The following is a 20,276-nucleotide window of genomic DNA, read 5'->3' on the forward strand; positions in this document are numbered from 1 at the left end:
ACTTGTCCCTCCCCCTCCCTGTCCCCTCCGAGGCTGCAGATGGGCATCGATCAGGCTGCACTGATGGCAATGGTAAGGCTGCATTCAGGGCAATGGTGAGGCTGCATTCATGGCAATGGTGAGGCTGCATTCAGGGCAATGGTGAGGCTGCATTCATGGCAATGGTGAGGCTGCATTCATGGCAATGGTGAGGCTGCATTCATGGCAATGGTGAGGCTGCATTCATGGCAATGGTGAGGCTGCATTCATGGCAATGGTGAGGCTGCATTCATGGCAATGGTAAGCCTGTGCGTGTTTATGCTGATAAATACAGTATATCCAAATAACACGCCCAAGCTCATCTCTTCACCACACACCGTCACAAAGGCAAGAGAATTCTTGTTGGGCCGTGTATTAGTGGTCGGACGAACACACTTAGATCAAATTTTAATGGTTCAAAGAATGTCAGGCAAAATGGTCGGCCCTCGAGCATGTTCACTTCATCAAATGTGGCCCTCTTTGAAAAAAGTTTGGACACCCCTGCTCTACAGGGTAGTTAGAATAGACTTAGGCCCCATTCACACTGGGGCGGGAGGTGCGGTGGTAATATAGTGCCGTTATTTTTAGCGGCGCTATACCGTCAGAATTGCAGCGGTATTCGCTCGCTAGCGGTGTGGTTTTAACCCCCGCTAGCGCCCGAAAAAGGGTTAATACCGCCAGCAATGCGCCTCTGCAGAGGCGCATTGCTGGCGGTATAGCCGCGGTTTCCCATTGCTTTCAATGGGAAGGTGCGGTGGAGGAACGGCAAACACACCGCTCCTCTCACCTCTCCAAAGATGCTGCTAGCAGGACTTTTGGAGCGGTCCTGCTAGCGCACCGCTCCAGTGTGAAAGCCCTCGGGCTTTCACATTGGAGAAACAGCAGCCGCTGTTTAGGGTCAGTCGCTATTTTTAGCGCAAAAGAGCCTGCAAACCTCCCCAGTGTGAAAGGGGCCTTAGAATGCGGAAGGGAATAGGTTTAGGCTTAGTTAGTATATTTGACTGGAATTACACCTTAAGGTTTTGTGACCAGATTCAGCATTAAATGTCTACATATTAAGAAACTGCTATGTTAAATATATTTTAATTACCTGGTAAAATATGCTTCACAAATGCCACGTCACCTTTGTCCTCTTTCAGACATCTGCACAAAGAAAATAAAAGGTTGCTTAGATACAATTGTAACCGTGTTTCACGAGTTGTAAATGTATTCTGGCATTGTGTGCCCTGTGTTAACCACTTAAGACCCGGACCAAAATGCAGGTAAAGGACCAGGCCCCTTTTTGCGATTCGGCACTGCGTCGCTTTAACTGACAATTGCACGGTCGTGCGACGTGGCTCCCAAACAAAATTTGCGTCCTTTTTTCTCCACAAAGCTTTCCTTTGGTGGTATTTGATCACCTCTGCGGTTTTTATTTTTTGCGCTATAAACAAAAATAGAGCGACAATTATGAAAAAAATGCAATATTTTTTACTTGTTGCTATAATAAATATCCCCCAAAAATATATAAAAAAAAATATTTTCCTCAGTTTAGGCCGATACGTATTCTTCAACCTATTTTTGGTAAAAAAAAAAATCGCAATAAGCGCAAAATTTGCGCAAAATTTATAGCGTTTTACAAAATAGGGGATAGTTTTATTGCATTTTTATTAACTTTTTTTTTTTTTTACTACTAATGGCGGCGATCAGCGATTTTTTTCATGACTGCGACATTGTGGACACATCGGACAATTTTGACGCATTTTTGGGACCATTGTCATTTTCACAGCAAAAAATGCATTAAAAATGGATTGTTTACTGTGAAAATGACAATTGCAGTTTGGGAGTTAACCACAAGGAGGGCGCTGAAGGGGTTAAGTGTGTTTACACACAGCTCTCCCCGTTCTTCAGCTCCGGGGACCGATCGCGGGACTCCAGCGGCGATCGAGTCCGCGAGTCCCGCGGCCGCAGTCACGGAGCTTCGGACCCACGGCTGGGCATTTAAAAATCACGTACAGGTACGTGATTGTGCCCAGCCGTGCCATTCTGCCGACGTATATCGGCGTTAGGCCGTCCTTAAGTGGTTAAAGAGCATTTAAACTCAAAAACAAAAATGTAATATATTGCAGCTTGCCAATCCTTAAAGCGGAGGTCCGCTATTTTTTTAAATTTTAAGTCAGCAGCTCCAAATACTACAGTTGCTGATATTTAAAATAAGGACACTTACCTGTCCAGGGCGCCCGCGATGTCGGCACCCAAAGCTGACCCTTCCTTTGGATGCTGCCGCTGCCATTTTCGGTAAGGGAATCAGGAAGTGAAGCCGCAAAGGCTTCACTTCCTGGTTCCCTACTGCGCATGCGCAAATCGCGCTGCACGCTCCGAATGGTGGCTGCTGTCTTCTGGGACCAGTGTGTCTCCCAGAAGACAGTGGGGGGGACGGGAAGTGGCGTAGACAATTTGTTAGGACTGACATTCTGAAAAAATAAACCCAAATAATTCTTAGCTACTGTATCTGTCTTTCCACTTGTCCCTGGTAAACAAGATATTTAACTGTTATTAACCAGTACCTTAGCTATGTCTGTTGAGTTGAGTAGTGGTACTGTCAGGTGTGTTAATGCAATTTGCACTGTGGTGCATTGCTCAAAAATAGCGCAAGTACACTTTTCTTTGGGCTGAGGCTTGTTAAAGAGAGTTCTGGGCATCATTCAGTCCAAAAGACTCATAACATCTTGTGCAGAGGGGAGATACTGCACTGTGGGGGGACAACCACAGATCGGACAAAAAACAGATGTAAACTGACAAATGGTCAGTTTTTCACCCGTTTGTGCATTGGTAGTGGATGTAAATAAAAACTGATGGAAAACTGACAAGCACTAATGAAAACCTGATGAAAAACTGATGAATACTTCATCCATTTTGGGATGACTGGGACTGATGAAATGAACGGTCCGCATGTGTGAAAGGGTCCTAAGGGTTTGCTATGTAGTTTGGAGGGGTGTGTGTGTGTGCTGTTTTGTTTTTTTTATTATTATTGCCAGAAGTTGGCAATGAAATGTAATTTACCAGCAATTTAAACTGTGTCATTTGTTTTTCTTTGTAAATGTTGCTTTTGCTATTGCACATTCTACAGCAAGAATAAAAAAAATTGTGTAGGGCTCTCCCCCAAAAACACATGCCAGACCTTTGGCATCAGGTATTGATTTTAAAGGTGTGCCTCAGGCAAAAAAAAAGAAAAACACCAAACCCTTTATCCAAGCATGCAGCCTGGCTGTCCAGTTAGGAAGCTTGCGCGTCCCCTCCTGAACCAAGCCAGGTCACAGGGTGACTTGCAAGCAGAGACCCCCTGGGAATGCACCTTGCCCCTCATGTTGGTGGGCCCCCTGGTACTGCCCTACCCTCCATGTGAATGTATATGGGATAAATTAATCAACAATCACGATGCCTGCCGCTCACTGACTCACCAACCCAACAACCTAGCGCACATGACTGATACCAAGGGTGCCATTAGCCGAAGTACAGGGAAGGGGTCGAAATAGAGGTGACATCATTGCCCAAATATGGCCAATGGAACCATTGCTTATATTGCTAGGCATTCCTGGTAATGTTAGCTGTTTCTAGCAGGGATGGACTGGCCATCGCGACTACCGGGAGTTTCCCGGTGGGCCGATGGCTCAGTGGGGCGTTTTTTTAATGCAGAGTTCAGCGGCAGCGTGAGCGTGGCAGCAAACAGCGGTGGGGATTCGGGGAATGTGGCCAGCGAGGGGGGGAGTTAGCTGTAAAAGCCGAGGAGGGAGAACAGCTCCACCCCCTCCCTGACCACCAAAGAGACGAACAGGAGCGAGCGTGGTCAACCCAACGCTCCCATAACCTCGATTCCTCCACCTCCTCCCTGCTCTAGGAACTGTGCGGCCCGGGCCGGAGGACAGGCTGGCTGGGAGGCGGGAGCCTGGAGGAAGAGAACATGCGGGAGGCCGAATCTATAGGTAGACTCGGCGCTGCCACTGCTGTCCATCAGGTACCCAGCATTTTGTACATACATGCCAGCACACTGAGATGGGGGTAAGCAGAAGAGGGACTGCACTGCAGGAAGGGACAGTGCTATGTGGTCTGTCTCAGCCCTCCCCTCTGTCTCTCAGTCCCCCCCTCCTCTGTCTTTCAGCCCCCCTCTGTTTCTCAGACCCCCCTCCTCTGTCTCTCTGCCCACTCCTCTGTCTCTCAGACCCCCTCTGTCTCTCAGACCCCCTTCTGTCTTTCAGACCCCCTTCTGTCTTTCAGACCCCCTCCTCTGTCTCTCTGCCCACTCCTCTGTCTCTCTTCCCCCTCCTCTGTCTCGTTCACTACCTGACTCTTAGGCTGCTTTCACACTGGGGCGGGAGTTGATGGTAAAATGCTGCTAGTTTTAGCGGCACTTTACTGTCGTTTTAGCAGTGCTAATCGCCCTCTAGCGATCCTGCCAAAGTGCTTTACAGGCGCTTTGCAGGCGCATCAGCAGTGGTGGCCATTCATTTCAGTGGGCAGGAGCGGTGTATATACTGCTCCTCCACCGCCCCAAAGATGCTGCTTGCAGGACTTTTTTTATGCCCTGCCAGCGCAGCGCACCAGTGTGAGGGCACTCTGGCTTTCACACTGGGACTGCAGGGGAGGCGGTTTTCAGGCACTTTACAGGCGCTATTTTTAGTCCAAAAGTGTCTGAAAAATGCCCCAGTGTGAAAGGGGTCCTATACTCACTCCCTCTCCCACACTCATCCCCTCTCTCTCTCTCTCTCACCCCATCTCACCCCTTTCCCTCAACCCCCCTCTCTCTCTCTCTCTCTCTCTCTCTCTCTCTCTCTCTCTCTCTCTCTCTCTCTCTCTCTCTCTCATTGCCTCTGTCTTTCACCCTCTCATGATATATAATAATGGATGTAAGGGCCTTTTGGTGGGCGTGATTTTTTTTAAGGGGGGGTGGGGGGCAGAATTGTATTGAATTAAAGTGGGCTGGTCTTGATGAAGTCCAGGGCCAAATATTTTGTCCCAGTCCAGCCCTGGTTTCTAGGGATGCAGCTAGTGCTGAACCTGGGTTTAGACCACCTGCACATCCCAGGAGACCATGAACTGTTTTGATGGTGTGCCTGTCCACTCCTGCCTGGAAGGCACTCGTCTTCAATTATTTGCCTAGGTGTGAACAAGCATTATGGAAGATTTGTGGGATATTTCTAGTGTGCCCCAGAGGCCCCTGTTGGTCCTTCAAATCCTGACTACCGCAGAAGTTTCTACTCACCTCTATCTTCAGTCAAGAAGAAAACAGGTGATCTGAGACCAGTTCTGGACCTGAAGTCAATGAACAAGAGAATCCATATACCATCTTTGCAAATGGAGTCAATGCAGTTAATTATTCCAGCCATTCTGCAGGGGAATTGGGTGCTATTCGATGATATATCTGATGCATACCTACACAATACTTTCCACCAGAAAATCCAAAACTTCCTTTGATCTGCAATTATGGAAAAATGCTTTTTTCCAGTTTCTGTAGTTTAACTGGTTGAACATGGTGTAATCTAATTCCAGCCCAGTGATTTGTCTTCCTAGGAGCATAACTGGTATAATAAACAGCTCATACTGAGTTTCCACCAGAAGAGATTGCAGGCATTTAGAAACAAGGTCCAAACAGTTATGTCTTCAGAATAGATGCATGTGTCCTGGTGTCTGAACTTCTTCCTGCACAAAACTCATGATCAGATGGGCTCAATGATGAATTTCAGGTTTTCTCAAAAATGGAACCAAAAGGATATTCACCAACCATCATATCATTGCACAGCATGAGAAATTCACCATAGTGGTGGATGTATCAGTCAAATCTGCTTAGACATTATTAAAAAAAAACTCCAGAACCCCTGACTATCCTAAGTTTGGGTGCAGCAGTGGAACCCACTGCAAAGAGTTAGCGACCCAGAATTAATGACATTTCCAAACCTCCAGGCTGGTATCCAGCATTCTCAAAATGAGGGCAGCTTTTATGGCCCTACAGTACAATGAAACTGCAAAAACGAATGTTCACTTATGCCCACTGGTCTTTAAGGCAGCCCATTCCCTTGAATGGATCCGTAAAGCCCACTTTTTTTTTTATGTCCCAGCAGGAATAAAAAAAAATTGCAATACTCACCTAATTTCTGGAGGTTGTCCCCCCACAGTGCAGTATCTCCTCTCTGCACAAGATGTTATCAGTCTTTTGGACTGAATGATGCCTAAAACTCTCTTTAACAAGCCTCAGCCCAAAGAAAAATGCACTTGCGCTATTTTTGAGCAATGCACCACGGTGCAAATTGCATTAACACACCTGACAGTAACACTACTCAAATCAACAGACATAGCCAGGGACGGACCGACCATTCGGGCACTCAGCACTGCCCGAGGGCCCCATGCCACTAGGGGGCCCCATCAGGTCTGCCAGCCTCAATAAAACCAGGGACAGTATGTAAAAATCTGTGTTTTAAAAAAAATCCCAAGATTATAGCTGCCCGCCTCTCCAGTACCTTTTTAGTGTGTGTATGTGTATTCTGTGTGTATGTATACTGTGTGTGTATACTGTCTGTGTATATTGTGTGTCTGTGTGTGTATACTGTGTATGTATACTGTATGTCTGTGTGTGTGTGTGTGTGTGTACTGTGTGTGTGTACTGTGTATGTATACTGTGTGTGTGTACTGTGTATGTATACTGTGTATGTGTATGTGTGTGTGTGTGTGTGTGTATACTGTGTGGCCCCATTCTCCTATTGCCCGGGACACCCATAATCTCCTATTGCCTTGGGGCCCCATAATCTCCTATTGCCCGGGGCACCCATAATCTCCTATTGCCTTGGGGCCCCATAATCTCCTATTGCCCGGGGCACCCATAATCTCCTATTGCCCGGGGCACCCATAATCTCCTATTGCCTGGGGGCCCCATAATCTCCTATTGCCCAGGGGCCCCATAATCTCCTATTGCCCGGGGGCCCCATGAGTTGTCAGCCTGCCCCTGGTCAACGCTAAGGTACTGGTTAATAACAGTTAAATATCTTGTTTACCAGGGACAAGTGCAAAGACAGATACAGTAGCTAAGGATTATTTGGGTTTATTTTTTCAGAATGTCTGTACTAACAGATTGGCTTCATTTATCAATGTGTTTTAAGCAAAGCTGGTCATAGGTGGGTTGCAAATTGGAAGGTACAACTGGGACAATGTCCCAGCAGGGGGATTTCTTTAATAATTTTGTGTGGATGGAGGAATCCATTCATTGGAATGACATCACTTGAGGTTTTATAACCAGAAGTGGCTCTTTTTTTTATGGAAAGACTTGGACAATGGTAGTAATAATATATTGAGTGATGACTGTCCACAATTTCAGCTGAGAACTCTAGATGAATCGGATGGCAGAGGTTACAGTATACTCACAAGCGGGCTCCAGCGTAGCCAAAATATTGCTCAATTTCAGATGCCTTGCACTTTTTATCTTGCTTTCCTTTACACTGCTTACATAGAATTGGTTCTTTGGCTCCAGGAGCACAGGCGCCAGAAACAAATGCTGCAAAAGCTGAAAACAAGAAATGTCATGTTAAGCATTAGAAGTCTATGTATAGACATTTCAAGGAAAATCCCCCAACCCACCTTACTCAGCAAGCAGTCTTAAAGCGGGGGTTCACCCAAAAATACATTTTTAAAGGGGAGTTCCAGCCATTTGTATGTTTATTAAAAGTCAGCAGCAACAAAAAGTGTAGCTGCTGGCTTTTAATAAACAGGCACTTACCTGCTCCATCGCTCCAGCGACGCGCCGGCCGGGGCTCCGCTCCTCTCCCCCCCTCCCCGGCCGGCGTCTTCATCTTCAGTGTGGGCACCCGGCCGTGACAGCTTTCGGCTTCACGGCCGGGCACCCACTGCGCATGCGCGAGCGCTAGCGGCGCGGCACTGCGCATGCGCGAGCGGCGCGGCCCGGCGCCGCGCCGTGTAATTGGCCAGGAGATCGCCTAGGACCTGTGACGTGTCCTAGGCGATCGCCTACAGCAGCCACTTCCTGAAGGCGATTAAGCTTAGTCGCCTACAGGAAGGAGGAAGTGGGACAGGAAGTCCCACTCGTGCTGAAGCCCCCACTCCCCCCCCAAAAAAATTACATGCCAAATGTGGCATGTAAGGGGGAGAGGAGTGGGTTAAGAGGAAGTTCCAAATTTGGGTGGAACTCCTCTTTAACATTACATTCAGCCGAGTTGTCCTAATGACAATCGGCTGTTTTTTTTTTGTTTTTTTTCCCGTACATACCTTATTTCACCGCCGCTTCCGGGTATGTCTTCTCCGGGACTGGGCGTTCCTATCTGATTGACAGGCTTCCGACCGTCGCATACTACGCGTCATGAGTTGCCGAAAGAAGCCGAACGTCGGTGCGGCTCTATACGGCGACTGCGCACCGACGTTCGGCTTCTTTAGGCAACTCATGACGCGTAGTATGCGACGGGTTGAGGTTGTTTTCGTCATCATGTCAATCACCTGCTGGATAGGAACGCCCACTCCCGCGGGTGTCCCGACCCGGAAGCCGGGGTAGAAATCAGCTGTACGAGTTATGTACAGCAACAACAAAAAAACAAACGGCATACTGTCAATGTAGACAGTGAGCTGGATGTAATGTTAGAAAATCGTTTTAAGGGTGAACCCCCGCTTTAAAAAGAATGTAATATACTATACTTCAGTAAAGGCAACCTTTCAACCTTTATACAATTGTGCAGGAAAATTTATCAAACCTGAATTTCTCCTAAATATCATTGTGTTTAAAAACAAATACAGGTTACTTTTAAATTCTTAAAGGGGTTGTAAAGGTTCATGTTTTTTCACCTTAATGCATCCTATGCATTAAGGCGAAAAAACATTCAGCGATTGCAGGCCCTCCAGCCCGCCCCCCCCCCCCCCATTTACTTACCGGAGCCCTCGAAAGTCCCGTGTCAAGAACACGCTTTATGTTGGCCTGGTCTTCTCAGCTCATTGGATAGATTGATAGCTGTGCAGTTATTGCCTCGCACTGCTGTCAATCAACTTCAATGATGCGGGGGGCGGGGCGATTCCTGTAGTCGGCGGCTTATGGACGCCAGATATAGGACTCGGAAGCACGCCCGCAAGCTAACCCCCTTGGGAGAGCGCTTCCCAGAGGGGGTTAGCTGATGTGGGGAGGAGCCGAGACAGCCACCGGGGGACCCCAAAAGAAGAGGATCGGGCCACTCTGTGCAAAACAAGCTGCCCAGTGGAGGTAAGTATGACATGTTTGTTATTTTTTTTTTAAATGAAGCCTTACAACCACTTTAAAGTGGATGTAAACCCGATTCATGAAATTTGAGCTGGGCACATAGATCTGCAGTGTGTTCTTGTTTCTCTTCAAAACCCTGTGTCTAGTAGCTGTCTCTTTCTGCATTCCCCTGTTATCAGTCTGACAAGTTTCATCACATTAGGATAGGAGCAGCCAAAGTTTGGAGTTGGGTGAGGTTGCTATGTATAGATTAGCACAGCTCTGGATGATACAATGGAGAAAGCTTAGAGTCTCTACCTATGTGTAGAGGGAGTGTGGGCCTTTCCTCTAATCAGATGCCTTGGCTGTCTTGGCGGTGTGCCCAGGCTTCTCTGTAACAATAACCAGGAAGAGAAAAATCCTAACACGAAGGGCACTTTCTAAACAGTATCTAAAGCTGAAGACAGCAGATTTTGATGTAATACTTATATAGAGAGGTTTGTTTCATCCCTGTGTATCTTCTGTGGCTGTTCACACAGACTCTTATACTGGTCGATTAATTATTAAGGTGCAAGTGCCAGCATCCAAGTGCAAATTCCGCTATTCAGCATATTCAGGTATATAAGATAAGAGGCTTGGGGAAATAGTGTGGCGCATGCTGAACAGCGGCACTTGCACCTTAATAATTAATTGACCAGTATAAAAGTCTGTGTGAACAGCCACCGATGATGGTAAGTATAAGAGTTTGGTAAGAAGCATATTATCCTGCCGTATGAGGTGAGAGGCTTGGGGAAATAGCGTGGCACAAACTGAATAATGGAAACTACACTTGGATGCTGGCACTTGCATTTTATCATTGATGACTTTATCTGCACATTTTTTGGATTTTTTATTCATCTGAATTCTTCTGCACATTGTTTTATATATATATATATATATATATATATATATATATATATATATATATATATATATATATATAGATTTGGATCTTGGTTTCAAAGCAGCTGCCTCATACTTGCCAACTATTCCAGTTTAAATCCCCTTGTCCCTCCCTTGAAGTTTTAGTCCTTTCCTCGTCCTAATATATCAGTGTGAAGTGCTGCTACTAATGCTGCCCAGTTCTGCCCAATTTTTTTGTACAGATGACTCACCTGCAGACCCTGTATTTACATGTAAATAGCCATCATTCATATGTAAATAACGGGAGCATTCATATTTAAATAGCTGAGGTTGGCGTCATTCATATGTTAATAAAGGCGGCATTTATATGTATATCATGACCCTCTGCAGTGAAGAGATGATGTGCTGTAACCTCTAGCAACCAATCAGTGAGCAGTATTACTGTACAGTAATCTCTAGCAACCAATCAACAAGAAGAAATCATGTGCTGTAACTTCTAGCAACTAATCAGTGAGCCGTAATGTGTGCTGTAACCTCTAGCAACCAGTCAGAAAGTGGTAATGATATGCTGTAACCTCTGGCAACCAATTGCAATCACTGCCTGATCTGATACAGTAAACTGATTTTAAGTCTAGCTGAAATTGATTGTATGTCTCAGAGCATGTGGAGAGCAAAATTGCATGGGGGGGCAAGAAAATGTTTGCCCAGGGTCCAATCAACTTTAAAGACGGCCCTGATCATGTTACTGCCTATCCATAAAAAATTCCTGTGCATAATCAAAGGTTTCACACTACTGCTTGTCGGAGCAATTTTACCCAGGTTGTTATCGTTGTTGTCCCTGCAATCTCTGTATATTTTTATTGGTGGCATGGCATCATGTATTGGGTAATTTTAACTCAACCTTATAAGTTATGAGCCAGTACACCTAGAATTTAATTGTTAGCAGAGTCAGGTAACAGCTTTCCTTAGGCCCCGTACACACGAGGGAGTTTCTCGGCAGAATTCAGCCAGAAACTCGATCGGAGCCCTATTCTGCCGAGGAAACCGGTCGTGTGTACACTTTTGGCCGAGAAAACCGACGAGGAACTCGTCGAGCCAAATAGAGAACATGTTCTCTATTTCCTCGTTAGTCAATGGGGAAACTTGGCTCGCCGAGATCCTCGGCGGCTTCACAAGGAACTCGACGAGTTTTCCCCGTCGAGTATCTCGGACGTGTGTACGGGGCCTTACTCTTCTAATGGTTTATTCTAGGTGTACTGATCCAGTTTGTGTAGCTAGGACACTTATATTCTTAGTGTGATGCTAAGGTTGGATGAGATAGGGGGAGAGGGTGATGGTAGCACAAGACAATAGGTCTAGGGAGCAGGAATTATGAATATAACCATGACCTATTTTTGCTCTTGGCCTAATCAGGAAAATGGTGTAAATAAAGAAAAGTTGTGAAATGAAGAAGACTATTTATTTGTAGACCTGTAGGTAAAGAAAAAGTGTTTACCTTTCTCAACAGGCTGGTTCTCAGGTCCCTCCCATTTAACCAATCCCTTTGAGATGAGCGTTCCAACCACTGAATTCCAACCCGCTGCCCTTCCGACTGCAGTGTGACAAGTCCTCTTGCCCTTAAGCTCGGAAAACATGAAAGAACTTGACTCTTTTGCCAGAGCCACTGCATAGTAACACGTATCTGGTTCTGAAATGAAAATTAATAAGCAAGTTAATTGAGTTGAGTTAATATATATATGTTGGGAGGTGTGATATAATAATAATAATAATAAAAAATAAATATATATATATATATATATATTTTTTTTAATTATTATTATTATTACTATATCACATCTCCCAACATTTTGAGAATGAGGAATGAGGGACAACTACTAGCAAATGTATGTAAGCATAGGACACGCCCACATCACACACCTTAAAAGAGAATTAACAAAAAAGGTTAATTAAATCCACAAGTGCTTTTTTTACCACTACTATTCCTTTATATTAGCTTTTAAAATTTACAAATGCAGCAATTTAGAATTTGGATGAAAGGTTTTGCACTGGGAAACACTTTTTGAAATATAAAACGTGCATTTTATATACAAATATATAGATCAGACGAAAATAAGTGACAAATGAGGGACAGAGCCTAGGTTCACACTGCTGCGAATTCAAAATCGCGGTAATTTTACCGCGATTTCGCGGCTGCGATTTTGCCGCGATTTTGCCGCGATTTCGGCCGCAATTTAATGTAAATCGCGGCCCGAAATCGCAAAAAGTAGTACAGGAACTACTTTTTGAAATCGCAGATGCAGCGTTGCACTGATTAGGACAGTGCCATTGCCGACAATTGCCGCCGATTTGAGATGCGATTTGACATGTCAAATCGCATCTCAAATCGTTCCAAATCGTACCCAGTGTGAACCAGGGCTGAGGGACATTTCTCCAAATCAGGGACAGTCCCTCGAAATCAGGGACAGTTGGGAGCTATGCTATATTTGTCCCATCCCACCTCCTTGTAAACAGCTGTTTCAATAATGCATCAGCCGTGTAGTGAGTGTACTGTTTTTAATGAGCCAGCTGAGTCATGGAGGTGGGTTTACTAATGGCAATTAGACAGTTGCATTCTGCAAGAACAGTTGCTCCAGCGCTTAGTAAATGAGGAAAAGCTTCACGTTGCAGAGAGTACCCAAGCATGTGCAAGGTTTTTTTTTTTTTTAAAACAGCATTTTTACTTGCACCCGATTGGATGATTGGCTGTGTGATGTTTTAACACCAAGTATAGATATAAGTATAAGTACACATCATTACAGGCAGAGCTTCTGCTCATTTACTAAACTCTGGAACAGCTTTTATGCATACCTTTACACGCCTTTAAAGGAGGATAGGAGAATTGTACAAAAAAACAAGATTGGTTAAGCCCACAAGTGCTTTTTTTTTTACCACTACTACATACCTCCCAACTGTCCAACTGTCCCTGATTTCGAGGGACTGTCCCTGATTTGGAGCAATGTCCCTGATTTGGAGCAATGTCCCTCTGTCCCTCATTTGTCCCTTATTTTAGTCTGATCTATACAGATGTATATAAAATGCTTTTTTTATCTATCAAAAAGTGTTTCCCAGTGCTAAACCTTTTATCTGGTTTCTAAATTGCTGCATTTGTAAATTCCAAAAGCCAATATAAAGAAATAGTAGTGGTAAAAAAAGCCCTCGTGGGTTTAACCAATCTTATTTTTTTGTACAATTCTCCTGTAAGGGGGCGTGGCAAGGGGTGTGTCCTATGCCTACATACTTTTGCCGATAGGTGTCCCTCATTCCCATCTCAGAAAGTTGGGAGGTATGCTACTATTCCTTTATATTGGCTTTTGGAAATTACAAATGCAGCAATTTAGAAATTGCATGAAATGTTTAGCTCTGGGAAACACTTTTTTGATAGATACAAAGTGCATTTTATATACATCTATATATATATCGGACCAAAATGAGGGACAAAAAAATGTTTATGAATATGGTAAAAACATACCAACTTAATGCAGACTGCATCTTGGCTGGTCCTACCTTAGGCAGAATTGCCAACCATTGTGTGCAGGTACTGTACAGACCATTAAGAGAAAGCAATGACATATACTATCCCATAGCCTTCAGTAGAGAACCAAGTTCACTTATGTAGCCTGCAGCCCGCGTGATTGACATAATTATTTTCAAGTGTTGGGATCAATCTACCTTTCCCCGTGCCATAGTTTTCAGAAGCAACTGGTCTCAAGTTGTAAGGTTTCAAGGAACCTTTGTAAACTTCTCCAGCATCCAAAGAAATTGCATCCGCCGTGTCTTCCTGAAAAACAAACACTTTCAGTGGCAAACTAAAAACTGCATAAAATCATAATGGTACCTAAACGGTTTCTAACTCCTTTATATCTGACCTATGTTGTCCAAAACTATAAATGGATTTAGCAAAATGAAAAGTTTTTAAATACAGCGATATGAACTAGATAAGGGATGGTAGACTCAAACAAACCCTGCAGATGAATATGCCAGAAGCATCCTCTATTCAACCGATACAACGTATTTATTATACAATATGATTCTACCTTTCCAGTTTTTTCTTTTTGAGAACTGACGGGCAAAAAAAAAAAAAACCTGCAGAAAATTAAAAAAGAGCCCTAACATACAGTATGAGACTCAGGACTTGGTTGTGTAATTGTTTCCCCTTAGTCCTTTTTACTCAATCCACGTATTGCAATGTCCTCAGAGAATGGCTTATGCTGACAATAAAGGGAGTCTTCAGGCCATGAAACCACAGCCCTCTGCCACAGAATATTAGTCCTTGGATTAATAGATAGAGGGAAGTATCCCAGTCCAGTATGACTGTTCACTGGCAGTACAATTTGTACCTCTATTTAGTCTTGTTTATTATTGTTTTTGCAATTTTTTACCAATAAATCCATTTTCTATATGGCGTGGTCCGCCCGTGGCTTCTTTATCCGGAGGGGGGGATCACTCAGACCCCCCTGTCTTTTCCTAATGTCTTGGGATGCTGGACTCTATGACACACACCCCTCCTGTGACTAATGAACCAATTGTCTCTTCTCTATGCCAAATCTATATTTCAGAGTTTTCTTTTTCCTTCTAAAACTTTTTGAATCGGCAGCCTTCTCTGGACAGTTACTTATTACTATTATTTTGAACTTTACATGGACTAAACAGTCAAAAAGAACTGTTACTATTCCATTGGCCTCTCCACCCAATCCCTTCTTATTTGTACTGAGTCTGAACCTGAGTGCGCCATATTAACCAATCTTGTTTACAGCTTCTAACTTTAGCTTGTTCAATTGAGCTTTGACAATAAAATCAAGAAGCTGGTTGGTTACTATGCACTGTTGCAACAGATTCTTTGTACACCGGTTTTAGTAAATCTCCCTAGGATTGTGTAAAAAGGCTGTTTTATCCTGTATGCACAGATCCTCCCAGGGATGGACTGGCCATTGGGACTACAGGGAGTTTCCCGGTGGGCTGATGGCTCAGTGGGCCAGCTTCAGTGACAGCGGACCGCCTCTGTCTCTCCCTCCCCGCAGCGCTCAGGCAGGGGGAGGAGCAGGGGGGATTATAGAGGAGCATGACAGCTGACTCAACAGCTATGGCCTCACTTCTGCCTAATCTTGTCCCATTAGGGGGGGCACCGAACTGATTCTTTGTCCCGGGTGAAATAATGTCTAGCTTCCCCACTGGTACTGCCTATAAGAGTACCAGTACCAGCCGTTCTACTCTAATAAATAGAACGTCTAGTGGCTAGTGAAGGGGGAGAGGGGGCTTGGATGGCCGGAGGGTGCAGGAGTTGTCCGGCCGCCATGGGAGAGACCTGTCAAAGTGAGCCAGTCTGGATGAAGTCCAGGGCCAAATTTCTGTCCCAGTCCAGCCCTGGATCCTCCCCTCCTGCAATGTCTAGCTTGGTAAGGCCAGCTAACACACAGGCAATAGCCAGCCTGCACATGCTCAGGTGTGTCTTTTATGCTGAAGATAACATATACTTGTTCTCAGAGATAGCCAAGTCACATGATATTGGCATCACACATGTGGGCGTGTATTCAGTCTGTAGTGTAAATCCCCTCCTACCTGAACTCTCAGCACTGGAGAAACTGTAAAGTTTATCACGTTACCGTGGTATACAGATCATCCAAAAAGGTATATAGTGGCAGTATTTTAATGTAAAAAAGAAGATTTGTAAGCCGTGGGCACTGTGGAGGGGGGCAGATTAACTATTTTCATATTATTGGGTTTAGTAACACTTTAAGATTTTTGGTGAAAGTGATACATTAGCGTATTAAATCCATTTATGTATTGACTTTGAAAAAGAATACTGGAAAACAGTCACAGAGTTAAAAGAAAAATGGACCTGCAAGCAAAATAAGCGCTAAACGCTACAGCACTATGTTTTTTTTTTGTTTTGTTTTTTTAAGGTGTAGTATCACTTTAAATATAAAATTATTAAGCTAATGCTTAGTTGTTTTAAGGGTACACACAAATTTAAAGAGTAAAGTTGGCCACACATGGCTCAGGTCTCGTACACATGACCGAGTTTCTGGGCAAAAACCAGCAAGAAACTTGCTGGGAGATATTTTTTTGCCGAGGAAACCGGTCGTGTGTACATTTTCGTTGAGGAAACTGTTGAGAAACTCGACGAACCAAAAAGAGAGCATGTTCTCTATTTCCTTGACGGGAATGGAGAAAATTGGCTTGTCGAGTTCCTCAAAAGCCTAACAAGGAACTCGACGAGGAAAACAATGTGTTTCGCCCATCGAGATCCTCGGCTTTATTTTTTTGTGCTCAGCCAGCGGGTTGAAATTAAAATACTAAACTGATTCCCCCAACAACACATTCAAGGTGGATACGGGAACCCTCCCTGCTGTGTCATTGTATTCTGACAGCAGGACTCCTCTCCTGTCAGAATACATTGACCAGCGCTGCAAAACTTTTCAACAAACCCGTTCATAAAAAGTCAATTGTTAGATTGACAAATCATGAACGGGAATGGACGAATCTCAATCTACTTCTTAATCAGGGGCGGACTGACAACTCATGGGGTCCCTGGGCAATAGGAGATTATGGGGCCCCCGGGCAATAGGAGATTATGGGGCCCAAAGGCAATAGGAGATCATGGGGGCCCCCAGGCAATAGATTATGGGGCCACACAGTATACACACACACACATATAGTATACATACACAGTATACACACACTGACACACAATGTACACACACAGTATACACACACAGTATACATACAAACAGAATACACATACACACACAGTATACATACAAACAGAATACACATACACACTGAAAAGGTACTGGAGAGGCGGGGCAGCTATAATCTGGGTATTTTTTTAAAAACACAGATTTTTACATACTGTCCCTGGTTTTACTGAGGCTGGCAACCCTAATGGGGCCTCCTAGTGGCATGGGGCCCTCGGCAGTGCCCGAGTGTCCGAATGGTCAGTCCGTCCCTGTTCTTAATGTATGTTTTCAAAAATCTTTTTAAGTGAAATTGTCTGATTTAGCTAACCTTTTACCTTCTAAAGAAAACAGAGTTAGAGTTGTCTGTGTTGTTGTCTGAGGCCAGAGGGGAGGATTTCAGTTATTATCAATGTTTGCCAATGTGATAGTGAATTTTTGGACTTCATGACACTGACATTTTTTTATCCACAATCTCTTTCTCTCACCCCCCCCCCCCCTCCCCCCACTACTGTTCCACCTCATGGAAGGACCCCCTTTCTAGTTCACTTTACATAGACAAAGATGTAAAGTATTTTAATGAAAATCATAAAAAAGCATAGGAAATTTAACCAAAAAGTCTGAAAACTAAGAGGCTTTTGCTTAATTTAAAAATGAAAAGTTAAAATGAAAAAAAATGAAATAAAAAATAAAATGAAAGTTAAAAATGAAATGAAATGAAAATTAAGTAGTTTTAGGCTGTAAATTGTAGAAAGCCATCAATATAAAAAAAATGTAAAATAAAGTTTAAATTCATCTCTGTATAAACAGACTCCTTAAAGCGGAGTTCCAACCACAATTGGCATTTTTTAAATGTAGGTCCTTTCATCCTGCGTTTTTATAAAATAAATCCGGTCACTTACTATTTTACAATCTGCCACCGATCCGCATAGATATTCAAAAAAGATAGTTTATAAAACTATGTCCACACTGTTGTCATTTTGCTTGTGGGCATTGTGAAGCCTACAAGCACTTACTTCCTGAAAGTCTTGGATGGGGAGTGATAATTGGACAGCGCACTGCATCCTGGGAAATGATGACACACATTTCCCAGGAGCATTAGAGGGAGATGATGTCAGAATCCTAGGTGATTTCAAAGGCAGATTTCGTGGGACCGCATAGCAACAGGCATTTCCAGATGAGTAAAAAAAAACATTTTTTTTTACTTTTTTAGGTCTAATGAGCACAATAATGAAAATAGTTTTTTGGGATGGAAACTCCACTTTAATAAGGCAACAAGAGTTTTTCAGGAATGTCAGTTGCTCTTTTATGCTCCCTAGAGGCAAGTGAATGTAAGTACTCATGGCATTAGTACCCATGCTTTTTTTTTTTATTTGCATTTTCTTTTCATTTACGTGATTTAGGAAGTCTTTCACCAAATCTTCAAAATGAACTTACGGAAATTGCTTTGAGGCAGTCATCAACGCTGCTTTTGAGAACACAGCTGAGGGTTGCCTGTTCACTTCCACAGGTTTGGCTCACATCTTTGCATTTTTTCAGCTCAGTCTCGGATTTCACACACCAGCGGACGTTGTTTACTGGATTTGCAAGGCACAGGGCTGTATGAAGACACAATGGATGATTATGACTTCAGTAAAGAAAAACTACAATGGTTTTGTCCACAAACTTGCTTAATTATCACCACTCGCCACCACACACACCAGCTGGGGGTGCCAGTCAATCCAGTCAATCCTCTCCTTCCACAATCCACGTACACAATAGGGTTAGACATCTAACCTTGTTTCTTTCCATGTTTCTTCCCAATAACATTATAACGTTAGAGGTGAGGGCACTAACACCTGCCAACTTCGTCTGATGCATTTCGCCCCATACCACTAGTCTCTGTAACTGAGCCCCAGTAGGGGCAAAAAATGTCAGAAGAAGTTAGCAGGATTGTGTCTTTACTATTTATCCTTTCCAGGCTCCATTCACACTTGTATGACTCCAAAGTTGCATCTGTTTTTTAGGCAGACCCAATCGGGCCATCCATTGCCCTATATGGAGCAGTGGGTGTCAGCGTATATGTGTCCATTGACACCCGCTGACATCCAATCCTATCTGCTAAAAAGAGACGGATGGAGGATCCTCTCCCCATCCATCTGGCTGATTGGATTGGATGTCAAAAGATGGTCCTTTTTCATCCGACTGCCCATAGAGGAGAGCGGGCTGTGTCCATAAGCGAAGCAGACATGGACCTGTCATCCGCCTGCTCAGCGGGGATCAGTGGACAGATTCCCCACTGAGCAAGCAGACTCCAACAGAGCCTGTCTCATGTGTAAAGGGCCTTATTATTTCCATGCATTCTATTTTTGTTTTATAAATAAACATTTAGTACATGACATAGGATTTCCTGAGCCCAGACAGCACACCAGTGACTGTTTGTCTATTGGCTTCCTTTTTCCACCTAAAACTTCAGACTAAATCATATGATAAGGGATATCATATGGTCATTCACCTTTGTCTGTAAAGCTTGAGCTATGAAGCCTGTAAACAAAGTGTTTTTTCAACAAACAATAAATAGATAGGGAAACATATGTGAAAAGAAGCCTAAGCCCCCGTTTGACTGCGGCTTTGAAATTGTGTGACTTCATCTGAAATCACACTATTTCAAAGCTGCATCTCAGTGTGACTTTGAAGGCATCTGTGCGGCTTCATGCACAGATATCTATTCAAGTTGCACCTGAAGGGCCAGATTCACAAAGAGATACGACAGTGTATCTACAGATACACCATCGTATCTCTGACTTACACTGGTCCTATCTATGCGCCTGATTCATAGAATCAGTTACGCATAGATAGGGCTAGATCCGACAGTGTTACACTGTGTTACACTGTCGGATCTATTTTTAAATTTATAAATGGCGCCGGGGGCGTTCCCGCTGATTTACGATAAATAATATGTAAATCAGCGAGATACGCAAATTCACGAACGTACGCGGACCCGACGCAGTCTTCTTACGACGTTTCCGTAGCGGCGTACCCGTCGTATACTTACCCCTTCTTTTATCAGGCGCAGCCAATGTTAAGTATAGCCGGCGTTCCCGCGTCAAATTTGAATTTTTTAACGTCGTTTGCGTAAGTCGTTCTCGAATACGGACGGACGTCGTTTACGTAAGCGTCGAAACCATTGACGTCCTAGCGACGTCAGTGGGAGCAATGCACGCCGGGAAATTTCGCGGACGGCGCCTGCGCATTTAAATCGGCGCGGGAACGCGCCTGATTTAAATAGTACACTCCCCTAGCCGCGGAATTTGAATTCCGCCGGGGGAGTTAGGATACGCCGTCGCAAGTTTGGAGGTAAGTTGTTTGTGAATTAGCCACTTGCCTCCTAAACTTGCGGGAGCGGATCTTAATTCACGTAGATCAAGCGGATCTATAGATCCGCTGCGCTACGTGAATCTGGC

The 20,276-nt window shown here is 44.1% G+C and overlaps 1 protein-coding gene across 1 annotated transcript in view; it reads right to left on the minus strand.

Annotated features, from left to right (window-relative positions):
* Nucleotides 1-20,276, minus strand: part of LOC120936436 (serotransferrin-A-like) — a 62,591-nt gene that overhangs the window by 37,622 nt on the left and 4,693 nt on the right. Inside the window, exons 2-6 of the mRNA XM_040348768.1 lie at nt 18,271-18,431; nt 13,829-13,937; nt 11,616-11,807; nt 7,408-7,546; nt 1,109-1,161 (exon numbers count right to left, since the gene is read on the minus strand). Coding sequence (XP_040204702.1) covers nt 1,109-1,161; nt 7,408-7,546; nt 11,616-11,807; nt 13,829-13,937; nt 18,271-18,431 — 654 coding nt within the window. The remainder of the gene's footprint in view (nt 1-1,108; nt 1,162-7,407; nt 7,547-11,615; nt 11,808-13,828; nt 13,938-18,270; nt 18,432-20,276) is intronic.

The sequence above is a fragment of the Rana temporaria genome, chromosome 4 (assembly GCF_905171775.1).
Source record: "Rana temporaria chromosome 4, aRanTem1.1, whole genome shotgun sequence".
Classification (NCBI taxonomy): domain Eukaryota; kingdom Metazoa; phylum Chordata; class Amphibia; order Anura; family Ranidae; genus Rana; species Rana temporaria.